Below are 17,130 nucleotides of genomic sequence, written 5' to 3' on the forward strand. Positions count from 1 at the left end.
GTTGGATTTTGTGATCCTGATGGCTCCTTCCCAGTCTGGAAATTCCTGGGATGGGGATTCAGTGATCCTGATGGCCCTTCCCAGCTCTGGGAATTCCTTAGAGGGGGATTCAGTGATCCTGATGGCCCTTCCCAGCTCTGGGAATTGGATTCAGTGATCCTGATGGCTCCTTCCCAGCTCTGGGAATTCCTTAGAGGGAGATTCAGTGATCCTGATGGCCCATTCCAGCTCTGGGAATTGGATTCTGTGATCCTGATGGCTGCTTCCCAGTTCAGGGAATTCCACAATTCTGTCATTTCTCTGGTGCATCCCAGCAGAGCGAGGGAGCACCAGGACACTTCTGACAGCCCCTGAGACTAAACCCGCCCTCAATTTCTGGGGATTTATGACCAATAAAACCCAAAAATCCCCTCCCAGACCCACCACCCCCTCTCATTCCAACAACAAACTCCCTCCCAGAACAGCACTCCTGCCTCAGTTTCCCCACTGCTGACACCCCTGAGTCCTCCCCGCTGCCACCCTATTGTAAATGCAGGTGAACCCAATGGGGAGAAATTACAATGTCCGACTCAATTCAGAAGGCTGAATGATTTCTTTATTATAATTATGCTAAAATACATCAATATACTATATAAAAGGAGGATACTAAAACTACATCCTACTTTCTCTGACTCTAACCCAACTCGAGAGCCCAGCCCCAGGTGGGTTGGATTGGATTGGATTGGATTGGATTGGATTGGATTGGATTGGATTGGATTGGGTTGGATTGGGTTGGATTGGATTGGATTGGATTGGATTGGATTGGATTGGATTGGATTGGATTGGATTGGCCACCAGGCTCAAACAATCCTCACCAGAATCCAACCAAGCAACACCCCAGGGAAACAATTCTCCAACCACATTCCACATGGGAAAAACAAGGAGCAGAAACAGAAATTGTTTTCTCTTTCATTTCTCTGTTCACCTTTATGAAAAATCCCGAGAGGGAGAGAAATGTGCTTGCCACACCACCCTCCCGCTGTGCTGGAACAAGGGACACCTTTTGTCCCTTTTTGTCGCTGTTTGTCCCTTTTATTCCCTTTTTTTTGTCCCTTTTTCCCGCAGCAGGAGCCTCCCAGGTTGGTATCCTGTCCCCGCCTGCCCGGCCACTCCCTGCTGCGATTATCCCCAGCAGCAGCCGGGCCACTCCTCCCCTCCGCCCCTTAAATAGTTAAATCCGCACGGACAGCGGGACACGGGACAGAGGGACACGGGACAGCGGGACAAGGGACAGAGGGACACGGGACAGCGGCAGCGCCGCAGGTGAGGAGCGCCGGGCAGGTAAAGCAGCTCCGGCGTCTGCAATCGCATTTCTTGGTGGGAGCTGAGCGCTGCTTTCGTTATTCACCGCGGGTTTTCCTTCGTTTGGGGGCGGTTATTGATTTATTGTTCTTTCACCCCGAAAATCAGGTGTGTTTAACTCTCTTGTTGCTGGGAATGTTTGATAAAAATTCGTTAAATATGACGTTAGGTGTAAATATATTTATATTTATATTTATATTTATATTTATATTTATATTTATATTTATATTTATATTTATATTTATATTTATATTTATATTTATATTTATATTTATATTTATATTTATATTTATATTTATATTTATTTATATTTGTGTGTATATATATTTATATGTATATATATGTGTATATATGTATATATATGTACATATATATGTGTATATGTATATGTACGTGTATATATGTATATATATGTATATATACATATATGTGTGTGTATGTATATGTATATATACATACCATATAATGTGTACATATATTATATATAATATATATTGTATGTTTATACATATAAATGTGTTTGTATATATGTGTTTATGTGTAGATATCTCCTGTATATATATATCTCTATATATAATGTGTATATACATATATATGTGTGTATATATATAAAATATGTATATAAATATATATGCCTTTGTATATATATAATTATATAAATATGTATCTATATAAAATATGTCTATACATATGTCTTTGCATATATAAAATATACCCATAAAATATGTCTATACATATGTCTTTGTATATATAGAAATATATATATAAAATATGTATATACATATATGTGTATATATATATCCCATATATATCTGTATATTTCTCTTTATATATAATATATATACATATATATGTGTATATATATTCCATATACATATCTCTCTCTATATATATATATAATATAACAGAGACTTGTAGCTCTGTTTTTGCATTTGAATGTGTTTGTCTGTGCAGGAGGAGGAGAAATTTTAATGTGTTTTAATATTTAAAACTGTTAAAGCATTTTTAATGTGCTTTAGTGTGTTCGTGTAGGAGGAGGAGAAATTTTAACGCATTTTAAAGAATTTTGATTGCATTTGAATGTGTTTGTGTAGGGGAGGAGAAATCTATGCAAGCCCCAGGCGTGCGTGGATTGTATTTACTTTTCTCTATTTCTGGGGCAGATGGTGCTGGGCTGGAAGGGACATTAACCTCCTCCAGGGGCTCCTTCCAGGAATCCCAGATTCTCTGGGAATTGCAGGATTCCCCTCCTGGCTCAGCCACTGCTCCTCTCCCGCGGTGGGAGCTGTGCCCGTGGGGCCTCGCCCTGCACACACAGAAAATACAAAAAGGCTCCAGCACTGCTCGGGCTGGGCAAAAACAGAGCGGAGGGGAGGGGAAAGGGCTGGGCCAGAGCTGGGAAGGGAAGAGAGAAAACAGAGAGAGAAAATAAGGAGAGAGAGAAGGAAAGAAAGAAGAAAGGAGAGAAAGAGGGAAAGAAAGAAGAAAAGAAAGAGAGAGAGAAGGAAAGAAGAAAAGAAAAGAGGGGAAGAAAGAAGAAAGAGGGAAAGAGAGAAAGAAGAAAAGAGAAAATAAGGAGAGAGAGAGAAGGAAAGAAAGAAGAAAAGAGAAAGAAGGAAAGAAGAAAGGAGAGAAAGAGGGAAAGAAAAAAGGAAAGAAAGAAGAAAAGAGAAAAAAGGAAAGAAGAAAGGAGAGAAAGAGGGTAAGAAAGAAGGAAAGAGAAGAAAAGAGAAAGAAGGAAAGAAAGAAGAAAGAGGGAAAGAGAGAGAGAAAATAAGGAAAGAGAGAGAGAAAATAAGGAAAGAGAGAGAGAAAGAAAAGAAAGAGGGAAAGAGAGAAAGAAGAGAAAGAAGAAAGAGGGAAAGAGAGAAAGAAGAAAGAGGGAAAGAGAGAAAGAAGGAAAGAAAATAAGGAAAGAGAGAGAAAGGAAAGAAAGAAGAAAAAGAAAGAAAAAACAAGGAAAGAGAGAAAGAGAAAATAAGGAGAGAGAGAAGGAAAGAAAGAAGAAAAGAGAAAGAAGGAAAGAAGAAAAGAGAAAGAAGGAAAGAAGAAAGGAGAGAAAGAGGGTAAGAAAGAAGGAAAGAAAGAAGAAAAGAGAAAGAAGGAAAGAGAGAGAGAAAATAAGGAAAGAGAGAGAGAAAGAAAAGAAAGAGGGAAAGAGAGAAAGAAGAGAAAGACGAAAGAGGGAAAGAAAGAAAGAAGGAAAGAAAATAAGGAAAGAGAGAGAAGGGAAAGAAAGAAGAAAAAGAAAGAAAAAACAAGGAAAGAGAGAAAGAGAAAATAAGGAAAGAGAGAGAGAGAAAAGAAAGAAAAAAATAGGAAAGATAAAGAAAGACAAAGAAAATAAGGAAAGTGAGAGAGAAAGAAGAAAGAGAGAAATCTGATTTCTCATCCATTTAATCAACACAGCAGTGGGGAAATCGGAGCATTGGACATCCCAGCACTTCATGGGGACCAAAACATCCCCCCAGGCCCTTCCAGTGGCACCTGGGGCTCAGGGCTTGGACCTGCTGCTCCTGGAGACTTTTCCCAACGTGATTTCTGGGATTCCAGCTCTTCCAGCACTGCCTGGGAGCTGCACATGGGCAAAGAACTCAATTTGTTTGTACAAAGCCTGTTTACACCTTCCCAGACACCTGGAGTTGCCCAGGAGCAGCCACAAATCCTTCCTTGGTTGTCTCTAAAGGCAGATTCTGCCCTATTTAAAAAATAATTTATTTTATTATTTGTATATTATTTATTGACTTTTAAAATAGATATGTTATCTATAATATTTACTTTCTAATGTATATTGAGATTTTTTAATATATTGAGTTTTTTTAATATATTGAGATTTTTAAAATATATTAAGATTTTTTTAATATATCGAGGAGTTTTTTTAATATATTGAGATTTTTAAAATATATTGGGAATTTTTTTTATACTGGGATTTTTTAAGATACTGATTTTTTATATATTGCGGGGTTTAAAATATGGATTTTAAAATATTTTTAATATATTGACTTTTAAAATATTGACTTGTTTTTATATTGACATTTTTTTTAATATTGAGATTTGAAGTGCCTGTCCAACATCTCACTGAGTAGAAGACCCTGTTTCCCTTAGAAAGCAAAGTCTGAGCACCTGAAAAGTCAGATCTCTTGGCTTTATATTCAATTTTAAATCCCCACTGTCCCAGGTCCCAGGCAGTGGTGGGCAGCATCCATAAAAACCAGGAGCACCCAAAGCACAGTCTCAGCTTTATATGACAGCAAATAAATAGAATTTTGGGGGTGGAATGGTTTTGGGGTGGGCAGAGCGAGGGGTTGGTGGTGGTTTTTTTGAGGTAGGGTTGCAGGGAGTTTGGAATTCCATCAGGAGGAGGAAGGACTGGGGATTTATCCCTGAATTTTGGTACTGCCCATAAATCCTGTGGAGCAGAACAGTCGGGATGGACAGGGCAAGGAGAGCTGGGCTTGGGGCAGAAACTGAGAAAATCTTACCAGGAAAACAATGGATTTTCAGCCAAATTTCCAGCCTAAAACCTTCAGCTGAGGGTTGAGCCGAGGAATAAATCCCATTTATTGTGCTGTGCCCTCTGAGAGGGGAATTTTCACTCGGCATCTTGGATTGAGTCCCTGGCAGAGAACATTGCCAGGAGCGTGTGGGGACAGGACAGGGAACGGCTCCCGCTGCCACAGGGCAGGGCTGGATGGGATTTTGGGAATATTTTGGGAACTGGGAATTGTTTCCTGGCAGGGTGGGCGGGGCTGGGATGGAATTCCCAAAAAGCTGCCCCTGGATTCCTGGCAGTGCCCAAGGCAGGTTGGAGCAGCCTGGGGCAGTGGAAGGTATCCCTGCCCATGGGTAGAACAAAATTATCTTTAAAGTCCCTTTTAAATGATTCATGAATTTTAAGAAGCCAGATTGTGCTAGGGCCGAGGGAGGTGTTTAATAATCCACGGGTTTTATAATCCATTGGAATGTGGAAGGGAATTTGACTTTCTGTTTTCCTATAGAGACAAAAAAATTCCCCTTCAGCTCCACGCCACACCTGAGCCGCTGCTCCCACACCCCCAGAGCTGCTGGAATTCTGTAAAATCTCCTCAATGCGGGGTGGCACGGGCTGAGCTGGGTTTGGTGGGCAGCAGGAGGAGATGCCAGGCGGGATGAGCACAGCCAGGAGCAGGGAATGGGCATCCCTGACCCGCCGGGATGCCCGGGGGCACCGCTGGGGCTGAGGCTCAGAGGTGAAGGGAGGTGCAGAAGGTGGGGTCGGTCTCTCCCACCTGCAGCACTGACAGAACCAGAGGACACAGCCCCAGCTACGTCAGGAAGGTTCAGGTTGGATATTAGGAAAAAAATTTTCACTGAAAGAATTATAAAATACTGGAATTGTCTTCCCAGGGAGGTGGTGGAATCACCATCTCTGGGTGGGTTTAAAAAAAGACTGGACATGGCACTTGGTGCTATAGTTGAGGTGTTAGGGCATGCGTTGGACTTGATGATCTTAGAGGTCTCTTCCAACCTCATTATTCTGGGATTCTGTGAATTCCCTGAGTCAGGAGTGCTGAACATCCTCGGAGCATCCACAATTTCCAAGGGAAGGAAGGTGCCAGGCAGGGATGCCAGCTGGCCTGACCCGGGGGTCAGGTGCTCTTTCTTCCAAGGATTATCCAAATACCTCAGGGGACACTGGCAGGAAGATCGACTCTTTTTAGTCTCCTTATTTTTTCACTTTTTTTTTTTTAATTTTAATTCTCTTATTCACATGAATTTAAATTTTTAAATGAGAATGCACTGTTTTAAACTCGCTTTAAAAATGGCTCAAACTTGCTTTAAAAATGGCTCAAACTTGCTTTAAAAACACCCAAGCTCACTTTAAAAATGCCCAAGCTCGCTTTTTAAATATGTTCTTGTAGGAAATTGCAGGCATCGTCAACCCCTCAGGTGATGGAAAGCACCAGAGCTCGGGCTGTAAGAGGTGGGGTTGTTCCCTCATTTTTAGAGGGCCTTGATGAATAAAACAGGATGAAAACTGAGACAAGGAATGGTGGAATGGTTCTGTTGGGAGACACTTCAGAGCCCACCCAGTGCCACCCCTGCCATGGCAGGGACACCTCCCACTGCCCCAGGCTGCTCCAGCCCCAGTGTCCAACCTGGCCTTGGGCACTGCCAGGGATCCAGGGGCAGCCCCAGCTGCTCTGGGCACCTGTGCCAGGGCCTGAGCAGCAGGAGATGACCTGAAATTCACAAAAATTCCATGTTTGGGATGAAACTCTTGCATCTGATTTAAAGCCCTCATGGGCAGATTGGCACAAAGCTTTCCTAAGATTGTCACGTTCTTCTCAAAAAAGGCATTTCAGAGAGCTAAAATTGATCCATGGGTTTCTGTCAAAATTGGGAAGTTGTTGCTGCCAAAAGCTTATTTTTGGGTGTGGGATTGGGAGATGGAGCAAAAATTCTTTTCATCTTTAGATTTTTCAGAATGGCAGGATTTTGTGGTTTGCTTAGAGGCAATGGTTTGCCCAGAGCAGCTGGGGCTGCCCTGAATCCCTGGCAGTGCCCAAGGCCAGGTTGGACACTGGGGCTGGAGCAGCTGGGACAGTGGGAGGTGTCCCTGCCATGGCAGGGGTGGCACTGGGTGGGATTTGAGCTCCCTTCCAACCCAAACCATTCCATGATTCTGTGACAATCCCAGTATTGATTTCCTCTCCTCTTGGTGAGGTTCCTTTTATTTGAGCTAATCCCTGGAATTGGCAGGGTTATTCCCAAGTTTTGGCTCTGGAGCTGCCCCAGCAGCAGGGCAGAAGCAGCCTGGGGGAGCCCTGTGTGCCCGTGCCCATTTGCCAGGCAGGCAGCACAGCTTTGCATTCCCTGAATTCCTGCCCCAGCTTGCCACTGCCTTCACTGTGGAGCTCTGCCTGGCAGATGTGCAGCTGGGGGATGGAGAGATGGGATATCCTGAGTGGGAACTGAACCGTGGGATACCCTGAGTGGGAATTGAGCCGTGGGATACCCTGAGTGGGAACTGAACCGTGGGATACCCTGAGTGGGAATTGAGCCGTGGGATACCCTGAGTGGGAACTGAACCATGGAATATCCTGAGTGGGAACTGAACCATGGAATATCCTGAGTGGGAACTGAACCATGGGATACCCTGAGTGGGAATTGAACTATGGAATATCCTGAGTGGGAATAAACCCACAGGGATCCCCCAGTGCCAGCCCTGCCCTGCCCAGACCCCACCAACCCCACCCTGGGCATCCCTGGCAGCGCTGGCCAAAGGCTCCTGGAGCTCTGGCAGCCTCGGGGCCGTGCCCATTCCCTGGGCAGTGCCAGCACCTCTGGAGAAGAACTTTTCCCTAAAATCCAACCTAAATCCTTCCTGGCCCAGCTCCAGCCAGGATCCTGCCCCTGTCCCAGGGAGGAGAGACTGGAGCTGCTGCTCAGCTGAGCTCAGGCTCCTCCAGCTGAACTTTCCAAATGCAGGAATTCCAGAGCAGAGGACAGGGAATGGTGTAAGACCCTGGGCTCAGCTAATCCGTACTTTTTTGCTTTGTTTTGTTCAGATTTGGCCTCTGGGATGGAAGCTGCGATGGCTTTGAGCAACCACACCAACAGCAGCTCGGTGCTGACCAATTTGCTGCACATGGAACAGAAGAAGGCCCTTCGGTTCAACAACTACAGCAACCCCGCCCTGGAGCTGCAGGAGGAGATCATGGCCTCCTTCTACATCCTCATCATCGTCGGCTTCTTCGGCTTCCTCCTCTTTGTCATGATGCTCACCAACATCGTCTCCAGCAAGCCCGAGAACTACATGGACTACCTGTACTCGGGGAAGCTGAGCCCACCCCGGGGCCAGCTGGAGCTGCCCCAGGGCCACAGCAGGGACACCAAGGACACCAAGGACACCTTTGTCATCATCAACAGCGCTGCCTTCCTGGACCTGCAGCGGCAGGACGGCACAAACCACCCTGGGGCTGAGGGGCTGAGCACAAACTCGGTCCTCAGGGATGTGTGAAAATGTTTTTTTTTTTTTTCATTTTCCTTCTGTTCAGCCTACCCAGGGGTCATTCTCCTCCTTGTGGAGCTTCCCACGTGCAGCTGTGAAGGCACTAGAGGGAAACTTGTGTTATTTATTCCAGCTGCAGGCCTTTGGATGAGGGACTGGAGATGAATTCCCTCTTGGCTGCTCTTCTGTGGCTGTTCCTATCGTGTTTTCCTGGCTTGGCTCTCAGGAGAAGGGATCAGCCTTCTTTTGCTGTTGCCTCCAGCAGGGCCGGGACAATGTGGGACAATGTGTCTGTGCCTGCTTCCTGGTATTCTTTATTCCCTAATTTATTTGGGAGCTCAGAGCTGCCAGTGAGCCCTGGCTGTGACTGTGCCAGCAGGAGCAGCCTCCGTGTCCAGCCTCCAGCTGGGAAAGGTCCGAGATCTGTGTCCAGCCATCCCACAAGGAATGAAGCTTATTCCAAGGGTCTGGAGGCACGTGCTGCACTTGGACTTGTTTGGCCTGCAGCAGGTTTTGGACAGTGGTCGTGCATTTCTCAGCAGCTCTTCCACACTTGGCTGCCCTAAACCAGGAAAATGAGGAGGGCCAGGATCATCCCATTCCCAAGGGCTTGGAGACAGGACCCAGGGATGGCTCCCACTGCCACAGGGCAGGGCTGGGTGGGATTTTGGGAATTGGGAATTGTTGCCTGGCAGGGTGGGCAGGGGCTGGGATGGAATTCCCAAAAAGCTGCCCCTGGATCCCTGGCAGTGCCCAAGACCAGGTTGGACACTGGGACAGTGGGAGCTGTCCCTGTCATAGCAGGGGTAGGAATGGGATGATCTTCAAGGTGCTTCCAATCCAACCCAACCCATCCCATGCTCCTGATGTCCCTCCCAGAGCCCCCCTGGGCAGCCTCAGGGCTGCCAATTCTCAGCTGGAGCCCTTGGGGATGTGACACTGCCGTGCCAACAATCCCAAACAATTCCGTCAGGGTTTAGTGCCACCCCTCTCCTCAGGGAATCCCACAGAGCTGCTGCTGCTCCCCAGGGTGGACACAGGAACCAAGGGGAGGTGTTGCAGTTTTGGGGTGTCTTCTGCAGTCCCCACGGGGCTCAGGGGTGCTCAGTTGTGCCCTGCAGTCCTGGAATCGAGGATGGGAGGTGGGCAGAGGCAAATGCTGGCAGAGGGTTCCAGCTTGCTGCACTTGGTCCAAGAATTCATCGGCAAAAGCTCTGGAGTCTGCAAATCCAAATGGTTGGAGACCGGTGGGGCAGATACTGTGAGAACCTTGAGGCATTTGGTTATAGGAGTAAAAATCCTGTGAAATCCTATAAAATTGTGAGTCTGAATGTTGGGGGTTCCTCTCGGCCTCCTTTATGTTCCTTTGTGTGTTTGCTTGTTGTTACTGACAGGAAAAAAATTCCCAACAATTTTATAGGGAGCGTTATTTCCTAATTCTCCTCCCACAGGTTTTTACTGTCTGGAACTTCACATTTTGCTACTGTGATGTTTTTCTCTCCCTGCTTTTCCTGTATCCTGTTCTGCCATGATAAAGTGTTGCTATTATGGGATTTTGCCACTGTTTGGGCCAATCCAACCGCCTGGAATTGATTTATTCCATGTGGGCCACGTCCTTAAAGGGAATTTTAAGAGCCTGATCTCCTCAGAACTGTTCCAAGCTGCTACTCCCAGCTGATATCCAAGCTGAAATCCAAACCACTCTCTTGGCTTGGAATTCCAGAGGTTCAGCTTTCCAGCAGAGCTCTCCTTTTTTGGACAGGTGCATATTCCCAGCCACTGGCTCAGCAGGGGCCAGTTAGGGATTGGAGTTGGTTTTGGATCCTGTTCCTTTGGCTTCCCTGAGGTGTCCACAACTTCAGCTCCCAGCAGCCACATTCCCACTGCTGCTGCTCAGCTGGAAAATGGGAGATGTTTAACATTTGCAGCTTCCAGGTTTGCTCCTTCTCCCCAGTGGGGCTGTTTTCCAGAAGGGGAAAGGTGGCACCATCCAAAATTGGATCCAATTTCTGCCGTGCCAGCAGCGAGAGGAGATTCCAGCCTGACTTCCAACACCTCTGAGAAGTCCTGCTTTGCACACCCAGCTTCTCTGTTCTTCCATGCAACAGCATCGGGAAGCAGAGCTGGTGGTGCCTCATTCCATGGTCAAGTTTCGGAGGTGCCTCATTCCATGCTCAGATCCAGATTTCAGTGGTGCCTCATTCCATGCTGAGATCCAGGTTTTGGAGGTGGCTCATTCCATGCTCAGATCCAGATTTCAGTGGTGCCTCATTCCATGCTGAGATCCAGGTTTTGGAGGTGGCTCATTCCACGGTCAGGTTTTGGAGGTACCTCATTCCATGGTGAGATCCAGATTTTGGAGGTGCCCCATTCCAGACTGAGATTTGGGGTTTGGTGGTGCCTCATTCCATGGTGAGACCCAGCTTTCAGAGGTGCCTCATTCCACACTGAGATCCAGGTTTTAGAGGTGCCCCATTCCAGACTGAGATTTGGGGTTTGGTGGTGCCTCATTCCATGGTGAGACCCAGCTTTCAGAGGTGCCTCATTCCACGCTGAGATCCAGGTTTTAGAGGTGCCCCATTCCATACTGAGATTTGGGGTTTGGTGGTGCCTCATTCCATGGTGAGATCCAGGTTTTGGAGGTTTCTCTTTCCATGGTGAGACCCAGGTTTTGGAGGTGCCCATTCCATACTGAGATTTCGGGTTTGGTGGTGCCTCATTTCATGGTGAGATCCAGGTTTTGGAGGAGCCTCATTCCATGGTGAGATCCAGGTTTCAGAGGTGCCTCATTCCATGGTGAGATCTGGGTTTTGGAGGTGCCTCATTCCATGCTGAGATCCAGGTTTCAGAGGTGCCTCATTCCATGGTGAGATTTGGGTTTTGGAGGTGCCTCATTCCGTGGTGAGACCCAGGTTTCCTAGGTGCCTCATTCCATGGTGAGACCCAGGTTTCCTAGGTGCCTCATTCCATGGCGAGACCAAGGTTTCAGAGGTGCCTCATTCCATGGTTTCAGCTTCCATCATCACCTCCAGATTTTGGGCAGGGATTTCACCTCCTGCACCAGTGGCTGCTGCAAGGAAGTACCAGGCTGGAAGATGAATTCCACAGTGAAGGACAAACTGAGCTTCCAAAAGCAGCTTCCCTGCCGAGGGGTGACAGAGCTCTGATACTCCCTCGGCAATGAGCCCGCTCCTGCTCGCTCCTTCACCAGCTCCAGCTGAGGTGGGTCCTTCCCTCTGCTCTGGGGGTTCCACATCCCAAAAAGAGAGGGGAAAATCAAACTCTGACCACTCAGGATCAGGTTGGTGGCTTTGTCCCTTCCCGACCACTCTGCCCCAGCCCCTTGGAGTTTTTCCTCCTGGCTTTTCCCTCCCCACCCCAGGGAGATGCAGCCATGCCTCCACCATTTCAGCCACGCTGATAAAAGCTCCAACTCCTAAAGAAATCCCGATCCTACAGAGTCCAGGCGAGGAATGTTCCTATTTCCACCCGGAATGGTGGCTGGGATGAGGCAGAAGCCATGAGGGAAGTGGGATAAACTCAGCCTTGGCTGAGAATTCCTAAAGCTCAAGCCCAAAGTCCATCAGTTTGCACAAAATCTCTCCCTGGCTGAGCAGGAAACCACCAGCTCTTGTACTGACTCTGTTCTGAGGAGCAGAAGGCTCTTAATTTAATTATTGTCTTACTCTATTTTCTCAATTTCCCTCCTTTTTCTGTTTCCATCCTGAGGCCATCTTTGATTTGGGCAAGTTTTTCTCTCTTGGTTCCAGCAGAGCTAAAACTACCCGCTTTTGGAAAGTATTTTTGACACCAGAAATACAACTTTTGTGTGGGACTTCAGCTCATGCTCAGGAATTCATCAGTCAGCAGGAAGGAAAAGAGATTATTTAAATTTGGGATGGTGATGGTTAGAAAAAGAATCCTAATCTTTGTCACTTTGTGTAAGTCTGGGAGAGAACCAAATTCCCTGTGGAGAGTTGGTTTTGGAAAAAAACCCCCAACTTACAAAACATTTAATTTAGATAAAAATAAAATATTAAATTTCAAACTTAATTTTAGCTGTAATATTATACAGCAGTAAAAAAACCCCATCCTAATGTCACTGCGTATTTCATTATGTTCTGAATTTCACGATGTTTTATTTGGCATTTTAAAATAAATGTGAAAATGTGTGTGAAATAAATGTTTTTGTGATGGTTTTTAGCTCGAATCCCAAATGACTGGGAAGGTAATGACATAATGACCCCTGAAGGGGGTAATTGGGATGTAAGTGATAATTGCCCCCCTAATTGCTCCATTAACAGGGACTTTGTGCAGGGGGAGGTGGTGAATGTGGTGCTTGGGTTGGTTTGTGTCGCTGCTGTAGGGCTGGGGCAGAGGAGAATCAGATCACAGAATCATGAGTATCCTGAGTGGGAATAAATAATAACCACGAATATCCTGAGTGGAAATAAATAATAATCACAAATATCCTGAGTGGGAATAAATATTAATCACAAATATCCTGAGTGGGAATAAATAATAACAATGAATATCCTGAGTGGGAATACATATTAATCATTAATATCCTGAGTGGGAATAAATAATAATCACAAATATCCTGAGTGGGAATAAATATTAATCATGAATATCCTGAATGGGAATAAATATTAGTCACGAATATCCTGAGTGGGAATAATCCCACACTTTACATCCAGTTCTTTAATAGTGAGGTCCATGATTGACTTTTTTGGGGGGGACTTCAGGCCATCAGCAGGTCTTTAAATGTGCTCTTTGCAAAATCAGTAATTCCAGCAGGATTATCAGGTTCTGCTCCTGGTATCCTTTATTAAGGATAAAAGCACATATTGAAAGAACTCTAAAAAAAGAGAGAATTTGAAATCCAAATGTTTCATTTCAGGTGTATCCCATGACCAGGTGCATCTGTGCTCTGCTTGGATCAGGGACAGATAACTTATAAAAAATGGGCCAAAAATCCAATTTCCCCACCCTTGTGACAAATTCCTGCTATGGGAGCCATGAGACCAGGCTTGGGGGTAAATTCCCCAAATTTCAACAAAGAGAAGGCTGGAACATGAACTCCATCGATCAAGGTTGTCTTTGATTCCAAGGGAGGATCTGCTCCTGAGCAGGGAATTGAATAAGGTTGAAGAATTCCACATGCCTTTCCCACTGCAGACACATTCAAATCTGATGAAAATGGGAAATTCAAATTTTCCCCCTAAAGCCTGGTGCCAGCTCAGTGGTTCCCCAGCCCCAAGCACTTCACTTCCAGCAGTCTGCAAGAAGTTCTCAGGGGCAGGTGGGAGAAATCTCCTGGAAGGGAAGTTCCCAGCAATTACTGGTTGGTTCAGGTTTTAAGGCATGAATTCAGTCTCTCAGAATAAAATCTGGCACCTCATCATAGCAAATTTTCCTTCCCCATGCCATTAATTAGTGAAATTCAGTGATTTCCCATGCTGAGTGATGCCAAGTGGTATTTTTTAAGTTTGTCCTAGTTCATTGAACATTTTCTTCCTTTTATATTTTTTTTTTTGGAAGTGGCTCCCAATTGACATAGTGGTGTTCATTACTGTGTTCCTTGTGGATTTCTGAGAGAATCAAGACTATAAAAACAAAAAAGACAGAAGATAAAGATTCAGTAGAGAGACAAACCTGTGCTGTGATTCCCCCGTGTGTGGAAATCATTGAAATGAGAATTTTTGTGGCAGAGAGAGATCTAAACCAAGGGAGTTTCAGAAGAATCCACATATTTCATTCTTCAGAACTGAGATGTGAATAGGAAAAGAAAAATAACCAGCTTTTCTCAGCTTGAGATTCCTCAGCAAAAACATCTGTTTGTTTTTGACCATCAGGGAAGTAGCAGGGAATGAGAAATGAAGGAAAGAGGAGGGAAGGGAAAAGGAAAGAGCAGAGAGGGGCAGGAATGATTTCATTGTCCTGGCATCTTAATCCTGCATGTAATTCCACATTGTCTTGAAGCAGCAATTGCTCCACTAAATATCCCAGAAGGATCAAGGTGGGAAGAGCCCTTCAGGATCACCCAGTGCCACCCCAAACCCTGTCCCCAAGGCCACCCCCAGACTCCCTCTGAACCCTTGGGATCTGGGTGCAGAGGAACAGCAGATCTGCTGCAGCGTTTGCTGTGCCCAAAATATTCAGATCTGCCAAAAACCTGTCTGAATATTCCAATAATTCCATGGCTGAAGGTCAGAGAGCACAGCAGGGTGCACTGTCCTCAATTCCTGCTGGAGGGGGACACCAGGGATGGTCCTTTGTGGCTAAAGCAAAATCCCAGAGTCACAGAATCCCAGAATCACCAAGAGTCTTCCATAGTCACCCAGCATCACCCAAATCCCAAGGGCCACATCAGGGTCTGGTGTAAATCCTCCCAGTGACTCCAGACCTCCCTGGGCAGCTCATCACAATGAAGGGGATTTTTCTTTCCCGATCTCCAACCTGAGCCTCCCCTGGTGCAATTTGTGGCCTTTTCCTCTCATTTTATTCCCTGCTCCTCCTGGCAGGAGCTGTGCAGAGCAATGAGATCCACCCAGAACTTTCTTTTCTCCAGGCTCAGCCCCTTCCCAGCTCCCTCAGCTGCTCCTCCCAGGCGGTGCTGCTGGATTGGGAGTGCTGTGAAATCAGAAGGAGGAAAGGAATCTGAAATCAGCATGAGGAAAGGACTCCTCGCGGTGGCTCTGTGCCCAGGGGACAGGCAGGGATTGCACAGCCCTGGGCTCCTCCTGAGCCACAGCTCTGCTCACCCCACGGCCCAGTGACTCTGCCCTGCCCTGCCCTGCTGACCCCTCTGGGGACAGGGACAGCTCCAGCCAGAGCAGCACGAACCCCAGCGCTCCACTGGTGTGAAAAACACCAACTGGGAATCCAGAGCATCCCCCTGGCTGCCCTGGGACCCTGGCAGGGGTCAGGAACCCCCTGGACAGAGCCCCCAGAGACACTGGCTGTGATCTCTGCCCATGGAAAAGAGTTTGCAATCTTACAGGATCAATTACCAGCTCTGAGTGTTTGATAGAAGTAATAATTAAGTGTGGCACGGGTGCAAAGGTAAAATTTTAGGATTCTAGATGAGGGGTCCAAAGGGGACAAGCTGGAGGAAATTGGGTGTGCCTTGTCCTTTTTCTCCTTCTTCATGCCCTCCATGTCTCACTGTGGTGTTGGCATTTTTCTGTTGGTTCAGGCTGGGGACACACTGTCCAACGTAGGTGACAGATATTGGCACGTTCTTGTAAATGCAGCCCAGGGAGTTTCTGGCATTGAATGTTTGTCACATCCCACTGAGGGCAGAGCCCCACACGCTGCCCTGCAGGACAGAGCTGGGCAGGGCAGCAGAACATGTGAGAGATCAACAGAATAAACAACCTGGAAACCAGCACAGATTAATTGCAATTTCTTCTTTGGCTGCAGGGCTGACAGACAGAGACTTTCTACAATCCTGGAACCATCAATAACTCAGATTCTGACAGCCAACCACTTGGTTTTTCAAATTTTTAAAAGTTTAATAATAATAAAATGATTATAAAAATAGCGATACAATTAGAGTAATAAAATTTAGAGTGAGGACAATTATAAGACAATAAAAAATAAAGAATTATGGATGTCCAGATGCTCTCAGACACTAAGTCGTGAAAAGCATACCTTGTGAACAAAGGAATAACTTTAAAAGCAATAGCTTGTTGTATATTCATATATTTTTTTAATGGTTATTTATACATTCTATTTAAAACAAGAACTCTGTCTGTTGTATGTCAGCTGTTTCCTTTAATCTCCATGGTGTTTTTATGTTTGAGTAACGCCTGAAGAAATTAGTTTCTTCTGATAAGAAAACCATGAATTCTTTATTTTTGGAAGATTTATTCTTTGAAGTGAGTATCTCATTCTTAAAAAAAAAAAAACTCTTTACACAGTATAGTTTCTATTTTAACATTACACTGTAATTTAAAACTATATTTAATATACTATTTGAGAGAATGAATATGGTATAACTTTTTAAGGTTATACATATAATATTCATTGTAACATTTGCGAAAAGCCAACCATAAAATATGGATTTTTCACATCTGGGTTCACAGGAAGGAGAACAAGCCCGGACCTGAAGGGCTCAGAGCCGTGGCCCTGCTGCCTCCCTGGGTTTGGTGCCAGCAGTGGGTGGGTTCTGGGCACTGTGCCCACCTGGTTCCATGGAAAGGTGTGAAACCAGGCTCCTCATAAAACAGGAAAGCTGGACAAACACATGGCCAACCAATATGGTTAATTAAACGTTCTGTTTATTAGTGAGAAGATGGCACTTTATATACACTTCTATATAGTTTACAGTTTACAAAGGCACTCTCATTGGCAAACTAACATTGTTTGTCTTTGTCTTAAGGTGGCCTAAACTTCACATTATAAACCTGTACTCCTTCACACCCAGACAGCCCAGTGCTTCCCATCACACCTTAACAGAATTTCTAACTGTGCCACAAACTCTTAATTTCTAACTGTGCACAAACTCTTAATTTCTAACTGTGCCACAAACTCTTAATTTATAACTGTGCCACAAACTCTTACTTTCTAACCGTGCCATGAACTCTTAATTTCTAACTGTGCCACAAACTCTTAATTTCTAACTGTGCACAAACTCTTAGTTTATAACTGTGCCACAAACTCTTAATTTCTAACTCTGCCACAAACTCTTAATTTCTAACTATGCCATGAACTCTTAATTTCTAACTCTGCCACAAACTCTTAATTTCTAACTATGCCATGAACTCTTAATTTTAACTGTGCCACAAACT

General features: G+C 45.4%; 1 protein-coding gene across 2 annotated transcripts; it reads left to right on the top strand.

Moving 5' to 3' along the window:
• Nucleotides 1-318: 318 nt before the first annotated feature.
• LOC146768856 (uncharacterized) lies at nt 319-15,066 on the top strand. 2 transcript variants are annotated; one of them, XM_085560735.1, is made up of 2 exons: nt 319-1,320; nt 7,893-15,066. In XM_085560735.1, exon 2 carries the CDS (start codon nt 7,907-7,909, stop codon nt 8,342-8,344), a length of 438 nt encoding a protein of 145 aa, XP_085416861.1. In that variant the 5' UTR covers nt 319-1,320; nt 7,893-7,906; the 3' UTR covers nt 8,345-15,066. The 2 variants fall into 2 exon arrangements, with proteins under 2 accessions (XP_085416861.1, XP_085416855.1); XM_085560729.1 differs by having other exon boundaries at nt 319-1,302.
• Nucleotides 15,067-17,130: the final 2,064 nt, after the last annotated feature.

The sequence above is a fragment of the Lonchura striata genome, chromosome 1 (assembly GCF_050655825.1).
Source record: "Lonchura striata isolate lonStrDom1 chromosome 1, ASM5065582v1, whole genome shotgun sequence".
In the NCBI taxonomy this organism is placed as follows: Eukaryota; Metazoa; Chordata; class Aves; order Passeriformes; family Estrildidae; genus Lonchura; species Lonchura striata.

Excerpts from the sequence above, each read along its gene's own strand:
- LOC146768856 (XM_085560735.1), top strand. The coding sequence starts at position 7,907 with ATGGAAGCTGCGATGGCTTTGAGCAACCACACCAACAGCAGCTCGGTG.